The sequence below is a fragment of the Propithecus coquereli genome, unplaced genomic scaffold (assembly GCF_000956105.1).
Source record: "Propithecus coquereli isolate 6110/MARCELLA unplaced genomic scaffold, Pcoq_1.0 Scaffold269, whole genome shotgun sequence".
NCBI classification, from domain to species: Eukaryota; Metazoa; Chordata; class Mammalia; order Primates; family Indriidae; genus Propithecus; species Propithecus coquereli.
In genome coordinates this window covers 2289824-2300340 of record NW_012148274.1, presented here as the reverse complement: position 1 = coordinate 2300340, position 10517 = coordinate 2289824, and the positions used below count along the sequence as shown (strand labels likewise).

The following is a 10517-nucleotide window of genomic DNA, read 5'->3' as shown; positions in this document are numbered from 1 at the left end:
CAATCCATGAGCAAGGTAGGTTTTTCCATCTGTTTACACCTTCTACAATTTCTTTTTTTAGCGTTTCATAGTTCTCCCTGTATAAGTCTCTCACATCTTTCGTTAAATATATTCCTAGGTATTTAATTTTCTTTGAGGCTGTTGTAAAAGGGATTGCGTTTTTGATTTGATCTTTGGCTTGACTGTTGTTGGCATATATGAATGCCACAGATTTGTGTGTGTATTGATTCTGTATCCTGAGACTTTGCTGAATTCATTTATCAGTTCTAGGAGTCTCTTAGATGAATCCTTGGGGTTTTCTGGATATAATATCATATCATCAGCAGAGAGCGAGAGTTTGATCTCATCTGTGCTTTTTAAAAACCTCCTGGTGATTCTAATACGCAGCTAGGGTTGAGAACCACTTCTCTAGTTCAGCTCCCTTATTTCTTCACTTCCCTTCTCCTTTCCACCAAATTTTCTCCTTTCCACCAAGATTTCATTAGTAAATAACGAGGCCCAGAAGACGTGAACTGCGTGTGACACAGCCGACTGGCCAGCTGCGGGGTTGGGACTGGAGCTCAGATCTCTGCCTCCTGGGCCTTTTCATCTCCATCAGACAGTCCCCATCAAGCACGACACCTGCGATTTCCAGCTGGGCACACGGAGGTCCTGTTTGGATGCCCGTGTCTTTGCAAATGTTCAGCTTAGACGTGTTCACTGTGTGCATTTCCATGCGTCCTGGGTGAATGGACCCAGTTCTGCCTTGCAGGACCTTAGGGAGGCACAGGGTCACTCAGAACCAACTGTGAGAAAAGACCGAGTGGGGCAAACGGTAAATCCACGTGCCAGAGCCTCCTGCGCGGATGGCGCTGCGGAAGTGGGAAGACTGAGCTCCAGGAGGGTGGTGAGGCTCCGCGCGGGAGGGGCCTGTGACTTGGGCCTGAGGGGGACCGAAAAAGACGGGTGGACAGGGAGTCCGTGCTGCGCCCAATCCCAGGGCAGCGTTTGGCTGCCTCCCGCTACACAGGGGCCCAGGAGCAGGGGAGGGGCAGTGAGGTTTCGGGGCAGAACTACGTTTGTCTCAGGGGAGCGGGCCCTGCCTGCCTCTGACCTTCTCCCTGTGCTGTGCCCGCAGGAACGAGACCGTGCTGCACCAGTTCTGCTGCCCCGCCGCGGACGCCGAGCAGAAGTGCTCCGACCTGGCCTCCCCAAGGTGGGAACCGTGCCCCCTCCCTGCCGCACCCAGCCTCCCTGCTCCGCCGCGCCGGGAGGCCTCCTGCCCTGCGCTTTTGTCTGCTTCTACCTCCTTCCTCAGACCTCCCTCCTCTTTCCTGCCTCTGGACCCCCATGAGCCTTTCCCAGCTTCTAAGGCCCTTCCCCCTGTGGTCGAGATCCCAAACTGCTCTCCGTGCTTCCACGGCCCGTGCGAAACACAGTGTTTGAAAGCAGCGTGGGAAATCCGTTTGCTGGTATCTGTAACGTGTACGTCTCTCTCACATGGGGGTGGCGGCCCTTGGAGGGTGCCCGGCTTTCCTCCATCCCCGGTAGAGGAATATCTTCCAGTATCCCCAGGATCGATATCTTCCTGTCACTCTCTCTGCTCCCATAAAGGGGACAAGGGGACCGATTCACCAAGAGGCCCTCCCAGCCCTGGGGTCCTGTGCTGAGCCTGTCCCTCTGTTTGTCCCGGTCATCCATCCCCCCTCTTCCTCCTGCCTCCGGTCCCGGCAGTCCCTCCGCACTCAGCCCGCCCCTGCCCTTGTGCTTCCCGCGTGCCCTTGCCCTGCCACGCCGGCCGCACCGTGACCCGTGGGTGCCGTCTCTCGCGCTCTGTTCACTTCTCCTTTCCACCGCATCTCTGTCTCTGTTCTGCACACTTCTCTCTTCTCGGCGAGTTCTTTACTTTGCTTGGACTCTGGCCTAAAACCTGCCCCACTCCGTGTCCCACTGTAGGAATGGCGTGGAGCAAGTGACATCACTGCCCCGGCCTCAGTGTCCCTGTCTGGGGGAGGAAGGGCTTGGTCTCGCCACACAGCGTCTCGCTGAGCCTCTCAGCTGCGCAGTGAGGTCAGACCAGGCAGGTTTTCTTTTTCCTGGGCCCGGGAGAGGCCGCACGCCTTAGGGTCCCGCAGTCCAGGCTGGGGAGGTGGGAGCTGCCTCGGACCGACCAGGTTGAAGGCAGGAGGCAAAAGGGAGGGAGCGAGTGCTGAGTGGACGCTCTGGGTGTTCTCCGCGCTGAGTTCGTGGACATAACGACAGATTGGGCCCCCTGGGACCCTGGAGAAGCTCCCCATCTAGTGGGGCGTTAGGACACCCTCAGAGGGAAAACGGCTCACGGGGAGGTGAGACGGAGGAAGAGAAATGGGAGATGAAGCAGTGGGAGAGAAAAGGAGAGAGGCCAGAGTGGGATCTGGAAGGCGGGTGATACGGGGACGACCCTGAGGGCCCTGTCTCCACGCCACGAGCCACCACTGCCCATCTCCTTCCTGAAAATGTCCCTGCTTGGCAGGAGGAGGAGGAAAAAAAGCTGCCCAGCCTGCCCCCACCCCATCCCCCCAACTCAATCCAAGGAACATTTGATTGCTCCTACGCCAGCGGCCGGCCTCAGTGAGGATGGAGAAGCCCAGGCCTGGCAGGGCCCACGGCAGCGGCCGCCCCTCGGGGTGGCCCTGCCCCTTCTTCCCGGGCGGGCCCCCCCGGCTTGCTTGCCCCGCAGGCTCCCAGTGGGAAGGGGTGGGAGGGAGGCGGCCCCCCAGCACCCAGCAGGGAGATAGCTGTGGAGCAGGGCTCCCAGGGAGTAGGGTTACCTCCCAAGGTTTGGGGTGGATGGCGGGAAACCCACTATCTTCGTTTCCAAGAGGTTTGCTGTTTGCCTTCTCCTTGGAGGTGCGGGTGCTGCACTCGGGGGCTGGAGGTGCTCTGGGGAGGGAGGGCGGGAGGCAGGAGATTTTCTTGAGTGGTGGTTCATGGAGGGGCCGGTACACACGCCTGCTGCAGCCTTCCCCCGGGAGAGGCGGGGAGACCTGTCCCCAGTATGGTCCAGGGCTTCAGCCGCCGTCTGCTCTTGGCTTTTCCGGGGAAGTCACCCTCAGATAAGTCTTCCCCCGTCAGACTTGGCCTCCCCGCTCCCAGCCCCACCAGTGGCCCCTTCTCGACCCCTCGTCCCTTCCCCTGGCCCAGGTGTCCCTCCTCCAGAGAGCATAGCCCAGACTTCCCGGAGAGGTCCTCTAGTAGAACATGTCCCTGTCTGACAGGTGGTGGAGGCTGGCGCAGGGTGCGTGGGTCCCCAGGCCCTCAGGCCATCCCGAGGAGGTCCTGGCCTGGGCCGTGGAGCTCTGAGACAAGCCAGCTCCTGCCCACTGGTCAGTGTGGTTTCCCAGCAGCCCAGCCAGCTCCTCTCTGCAGGAGACCCCAACGAGGAATCCAAAACCCATCAGCTCTCAGGGCCTTTGGCCTGAGGACTCGGCCAGCCTCGGGAGCTCTGTCCTCCCTTCCTCTGCAATCTGGCTGAGGCCGAGGTCAGAACCTCGTCTGTCCCCTCCCTGTCCAGCTGCAAGCCTCGGGCTGGGAGCCTTCTCAGCTGGAGGCTGCGGTGGCTGCGCATCTCTGAGCAGCAGAGATGCTGCTCAGCCCAGAGGAAGCTCTGCTCCCTCCCAGAGACTGGGCCGGGGGAGAGCGCAGCCCACGGCACCCTGTGGAGGAGTAGTTGGGGTTGGTGTCAGGGCCTGGAGCCTGCCAGGGGGTGCCGCTCCCACAAGTGGGAAGACCTGAAACTGAGCAAATCTGGAAGCTGGTGCCGTGGCGGGGAGCGGTGGCATCTGCAAGCTGCGCGCAGTGGAGCAGCTACGGGGCAGGCAGAGCTCTGTGAGGCTGGAGGCCAGGTAGAGTTACGGGCTCCCTGTGCCCTGTCGCCCACTCTCCCCTAGGCGGAAAACCTGTGCCTGCCAAGTGACAGCCTCAGGCGGAAGCCAGGGGGGTGCCCCTCCCCAGCAGCCAGCCAGCCTGGCAACTGGAGCCAGGCTGTCTCCCCAGGGGCACAGGAGCTGGTCGTGGCCCTTCCCCACCCCCTCCCTGCTGTAGCTAATGACGGGGCTTTTGGAACAGGCAGTAATTGCAGCCCCACTTCCGGTCCGGCTCCCCTCCCCTTCAGGCTCTCGGTGACATTCTGAACAATGTCGGAGCTGGCCAGCCTCCTCCCAGCATCAGGCAGAATTGCAGCCCGTTTGTCCCCGTGGGTGGTAATGGGGCAGAGAGGAGGAAGAGGAGGAAGATTGCCTTGTATTAGATCGTGGGAGGGGGCGGCGGTGGGGGCGGGGCACAGAGGGGGCTGAGGCATGGGGAGTCAGGGCTCTGGGAGCCTGCGCCTCTGGGCTCAGCCGCTAAACTGGGTCACTCTGGTCCTTGCTCTTCACGCGGCTCACGCTCCCCACCCTCACTCCCAGACGGAAGAGACGCGAATATTTCCTGAACATGCCGGGCCGCCGTGCAGAGCTCGCTCAGTATTTATCTCACTTAATTCGGGGAGATCGATGTTCTCATTCGCCGGTAGGCAGTGGGGACGGGAGTAGTCAGGCGTCTTGCAGGGGCCCTGCTAGTGGGTTCTGGAGCTGGGAGGGGTCGCGGGTCCGACTCCAAAGGCAACCTCTTCCCGCAGGGCTGCAGCCAGGATTTTCTTGGTTTTTTTTTAAGAGCTCAAGAGAAGTCTTTCCAGCCGTTTCATTTGATCTTAAATAGCATCTATTTACTCTGATTCTACGTTAAACATGCTGGTTGTTGGAAACGTGGAAAATACAGAGTATAAAGAAGAAAATAAAAATTGAATCCCATGATATGGAATTAACTGCCGTTAATATTTTAGTGTGTAGCCTCCGAGTGTTTTGTTTTTCTATGCACTGGGTTTTACGTTCCTCCCCCACCAAAATTAAAAAAAAAAAGATTTTGCAGCCTGCATTTCTGCTAAGGGTGCTGCTCCCCTCTAGAGAGCCTCCTGCCCGATCCAGTCCCTCCCAGAGTGGGTGGCAGGGCCGTGCAGCTCACGTCCTTCACCCTAAGCAGCCGGACGGAGGAGGCTGTCTGCCGCTCGGCGCTCTGGGCCTGAGTCTCAGCCCCGCGCCCCGAGGAAGAGGAAGGGTGCCCTGCCAGGAGAGCTCTGCACCCGCACAGCCAGAGCCTGTCCACCTCTGCCCGCCTCCCCCCAGCGGCTGAGATGGGCCCGAAGCACGATCAGTGGACCAGCCAGTGTTTACTCAGCGATTGTGGAGCAATTAAATTCTCAATCGATTCAGTTTAGTCTTCAAACGGCTGGGCTGGGACGCCCGTGTCACATGCCTGCTCCGTTAGTCACATCCTCCTCCCACGCCGGCTCCGGGCCGCCGAGCGTGCCCATCGGGCCATACAGCTGCGTCCTCTCTTCCCTAGAGAAGCACAGGAAAGCCCGGGCTTCCCTCCCAGGCTGGCCCGCCCAGCCTGCCCGCTGCGGGCTTGGAATCCCTGCAGGGCGGCAGGAAGGCAGTGGACGGAGGCAGTGGGGGGAGCATCTTCCCTGCTGCCGCCGAGGCGAGGTTCCGGCTGTGAAGGTCCCTGGGGTCCGCTGTGGGTCAGAGCAGCGCCGGCACCGAGGCCAGCGGGTGGCGGGGCCTGCCCCTCTGGCGTGGGCTTTGCGGCGGGTGTGCACGGGGTCCGAGGGTCTCTGTGTGTGCGGCAGACTCCAGCTGGGCGGGGCTCCGTGCCTGGGGGTGATGGCCGGGAGGATGGCCGGAGAATTGGTCCTGGAGCTAAAGGACTCTGTGCCCTGAGCTATGTGACCTGTCACTCACCTCTCCGTGCTTTTTGCCCCAGCTGTGTCTTCCTTGCCAGACTCGGGAGGCACAAAAACCACAATAGATGTCAGAGTGCTGCGACATTTTACGGGGCGGGTGGGTGGGTGTTAGAACATTCCAGAGAGTGTTGGGAAAACCCTGTCTTGTCAGGGCTCTCGCCTTCTGCTCCGGGGGCTGTCCCCAGCTGAGACGTGGAACCCGTGTATGGAGTCGCCTATCACCCAGGCCAACGTCCTTGTGTACCTTCCCCTCCCAGGCCCCTGCCTGCGACCTAGGTTGTCAGCAGAGGGTCCTTAGCAAACCCGCCCTCCAAGAGCTGCCGGTTGAGACAGACGACTTTCCGTCCGCAGCAAGCACATTTGGACGCGATTGGAGGGGACTCCCCCCAACTCCGCATTTCTGTTTTGTGTCCCCGGGCCGTGAAGGAGGGAAGGAGCATACCAGCCGTCGGGCGCTGGGTGCTTGCTGCGTGCTGTGTAAGCACCATCTTATTTAATCCTCAGTAGAAGCTCGTGGAATATTATTATTCCCATTTTACAGGTAAAGAAACTGAGGGTCAGAAACAATGAATGCCTTGTCCGGGGGCCACAGGGCTGCTGCGGCTTCTCACCACCAGGGTCAGGTGAGCACAGCCGGAGGGTGTCGTCCAGCCTGTTGTGTTGCCGGGGGGCGGGAGGGGACAGCGGTTCCCTCGTCCGAGACCACAGGAAGCAGTTGCTTAGGGTCAGCTCCCCACAGACAGCCTGGGTCGCTGGGGACCGAGGAGCCTGGCCTCTCTTTCCTGCCCCCTCCCCAGGCTGTTTGCGCACCCCAGCAGCAACAGCCGAGTGCCTCGGAGCAACCAAACTAAAGAGAAAAATGACCAAGAGAGTATTTTTAGGGAAGGAAGGAAAACAACAGCTCTCGGCTTTATTAGTTAAGGAGACAAACATAACGAAAGATGATGCTTCCAGAGCAAGAAAATTAAAGATGCCACCAGGAATACCTGGTGTTCCCATCCCGCCGGCGTTCATCAACGCAGTCGTGTCCGGTTTTCTGAGACATGTGTTCTTGTTTCATTTACTGAAAACTTCCTGTCGAATCTTTTGGAAATTTTTTTCTCATTCCCAGGAAGAATAACCTCTCTTTGTGGGCCCGGAGGTTTTCTAACCCCACTATTTCCCGTGCTTTTGTTTTCTCTTCTGAGAGGTCGTCTTCACTCAGTGATTTATCTTTACAGCAATAGCATGACCACAAAAATAATTTATAATTTCGAGACGTGTATCTGACGTATGGCAAAAAAGGTTTTAAATTGGATTCATCAAACCAACGGAGAGGAAATGATCTGTGCAAAGAGTGATGTGATCAGATCTGGCGTTCTTAGGGACTTCACTGCCTTTGAGAGGTCTCGTGATGACTCGGGAAAGGAGGTTTTTAGAGATTTCTGTTGTGATGATAAAACAGAGAACCAGGTTGGCCGTCCGCGCGGCGTGCAGGGTGGGGCTTGTTGCCGTCTGCAGGGGGACGAGGAGCGGGGTCGAGGGGAGGCTCTGCGGACCTAGAGGCACAGGGTGTGGAGGGAGCTCTGGGCCGAGGTCTCCGGGGCAGGCGGGGGAGAGCTCAGGCTTGGAGAAGCATCTCAGCCGTAACACGAGGGTGACCGTCCGACCCCAAGGCCCCTCTGGCGCCGGTTCTGCAAACAGGCACCGTGCCTTGGCCCGGGAGGGGACATCCACGTGCGGAGGCCAGGAGCCTCCGCAGAGCAAACGAAGGGCAGGTGGCGTGACGCCAACAGCGGACCCCAGAGGCCGAGGGGTGTGGCGCTGGGACAGGCGTGCGCGGTCACCGCGGGGGGAGGGAAGCCTTGGGCAGGGCGGCCATTGGGTTCTGCTTTCGGCATCACTTGTGGTTTCAACGTGATTTTTACAACACGAGGATAACCCTGCGGCCCTCTCACAAGGACCCGCTCGGCGCCCTGCCTGGCCCTGAGTCCCCCTCCGTGCTGGCAGCTCCCGGCGTCCGTCCCGGACTTGGACACGGTTCCTTTCACTCCGAGGACAGAAATGACGGGAACGGAGGTGGCAGACGCCTGGCGTCTGCAGTGTCTTCCGGGGGACAGAACTGCCTCCGTGCTTTCCCGCTCGTGGTCCTCAGCGCCGGGGTCCTCAGCTTCCGGCCTGGGGAACCGTCAGGAAGGCGAGAACCCCCGTGTCGTCTCACGGCCGCGGAAGCGCTCGGAGAAGGCGAGCGAGGCGTGGTTCAAGGTCACGAAGGCAGAGCTGGCAGGGATAGAGACCAGAGCCCGCACAAAGAGAGGGCGGCAACCGGGCACTGACGTCAGCCTGCTTCTCCCTGTTCCTGTTCGAACGTGTCCCCTGGGTCACTCCTAGGTGCCACCACCCACAGAGACTGGTGGGATCTGGGTGTGGTCACCATGTTCTGTGTCTACACGGAAGCTCTGATGGCTCGGAGAGACAATGGGGCTGCCCTGAGGTCCCCCGATTCCCCAGGAAGCAGGGGAACTGACTCACCAGAAACAGATTCGTAAGAGACTGATATATGAGTGTGAATTTACTGACTCACAATGAGAAATTATCCTCGTGAACAAGACACTCATGTTTCCCAGTCACTAAAGAGCTTAAAAATAGGAGAGTCTCCTTCTCTCTCCAGGGCAGGGGAATGAGCAGTGGTGGGTTTCTGGGGATCCCTTCTGAGTTGAAAGGGGAGGAGGTGGTACGAGAATGCCCTGGACCGGGAGATGAATCCAAGGAGACTCCCAGGAGGCAGCAGCATGTGGAACGGTTGGAAGCGTAAGCCAGGGTGATTCAAATCCGGGTCCAAGTCCTGGGGGGCCGCTCACCAACTCTGTGACTTTGGTTGAGTCACTCAAGGTTTCCAATCCTCAGTTTACTCGTCCTCGAAATGGGAATAAAAACAACACTTGCCTCTTAGGGTGTTCGGGAGGATTGAATGCCGTGACGAGGGGACAGGTGTCTGCTGTCTCGTGAGGACTCAGCAAGCGCTCGCGTGTGACAGCTGGAGCCGGAGAGCACAGGCGAGACCCGGGGCTGGAAGCTCAGGTGTGAGCAGGCGGTGGTTAGGGGACAGGCTGCCTGCTCGGGGGGCGGGCCCCGGTACGGCAGGCAGGGGGCACCCACCACCTTCCATGCTGCTCGGGGTCGCGTGGCTCCCAGAGAGAGGGTCCCTGCCTTGGGACGGAGGCGCTGGGTGGGGAGGAGGAGGCCGTCTTCCGGATGCTTCTGTTCCAGCCCAGCCTGGGACGCACGGAGTGGAGGCTGGAAAGCACCCAGTGTTCAAGAGAGAGGGAAAGAGGGACTCCGAGAGCGAGGGCCGGTGTGGGGAAGAGACCGAAGAAGTCAAGGCCCAGATGATGTCGGTCGAGCGGGGCCACCGGGCGCAGCGAGGAGAGTTTCTAGACATCGTGCAGGAGAGGAAGCGACGTAGCTGCGCCTCCCGGCTGTCATGGGGAAGGCCGGGACGGGGTTAAGAGCAGAGGCATTTCATCAGGACGATCTTGCCAGAGACAGTTTGCCTGCCCGCTCTCCCGAAAGAAGGCTGTTTAACCCCGGCAGGGAAAGGTTTACGGGCTGGCACTGCCCCGTGGGGTGCTTCCCAAGCTGGTGTCTCCGAGGCTTCTTCACAAAGCCCGTGAGCAGAGGTTCCGTTGCCATGTATGCTGTAGCCGCCTAGCATCTTCCTGTCCTCCTAAATGCTTTCAGAGATAACTCATGAAACCCACAAGGCATGTGGGAAACAGTGTGGCCAATCTGATAAGTGCAGCAAGAAAGATTGAAGCTAGACATCGGGTAGGACTTCCAGTAGACAAGCTTAAGGAGATGAACTGTAGGGAATCTTGCTCCATAGTAACTAGATGAATGTCCACTCTGCCATTTCCGTCCCTGAGGTCGTAAGAGTCCTAATTTCAGCAAGTTTGCGCCTGCCTCCACAGGCATCTGCAGGCCATCAGACACCTCCCCCTGGCATGCGGTGACACTGGCCTGTGAGGACGTGTCCTTCCCTGGAAGTAGCTCAGGACCAAAGGAACATCACTGTGCTGGGAGAGGTCGGGCTGACCCGGGCTGGGACAGGAGGAGGTTGGCACGAAGGGACTTCAGAGCCAGAGAACAGGAAGCCAGGGTGTGTCTCAGCCTGCCTGGGGCTGGGCCGTGTGCACGTGTGGCTTCGGGAGGTCCCCATAACGGGGCTCTCCAGGGAGCAGACAGCTCACGAACCGGAAGCTGGGGAAGTGTGAGGGTCAGATTCAGGGAGGAAACCCACCTGCCAAGCACCACATAGGTGCTTTATGTACATTGTTTTATTAACTCTCCCAGCAAAATGCAAACAGGCTCAGAGAGGTTGAGGAACTAGCCCAATGCCACACAGCTAGTGAGTGATGGGATTTTAACCACGGTCGGTCTGTCTGGTTCTAAATCTCATACTTGTTACATTCTGCTGCCTCCCAGCCCTGGTCGCTTTCTGGGCAGCTTCCCTTGGCATCATCTGTAAGGCAGAGCTTCAGAAATCGTACCGTACGGAGGAACTCTAGCACGAGACACCAAGAACACAAAAAAGTTGATAGTTCGAGTTAAAGGACTGCTCTTTATTCTGAAATGACCTCCTTCCCGCTTTCCATATCCCTTTATAACCTTGCAGGGGAGACGAATGGTGCTTTTGCTTTTTATTTTCTTATTTGACAAAATGAAACGTGGGCAATCG

At 58.7% G+C, this 10517-nt stretch overlaps 1 protein-coding gene across 1 annotated transcript in view; it reads left to right on the top strand.

The window, feature by feature from the left end:
* The window catches only part of IQSEC3 (IQ motif and Sec7 domain 3), a 122555-nt gene that overhangs the window by 38121 nt on the left and 73917 nt on the right, over nt 1-10517 (top strand). The window contains exon 2 of the mRNA XM_012647449.1: nt 1118-1195. Coding sequence (XP_012502903.1) covers nt 1118-1195 — 78 coding nt within the window. The remainder of the gene's footprint in view (nt 1-1117; nt 1196-10517) is intronic.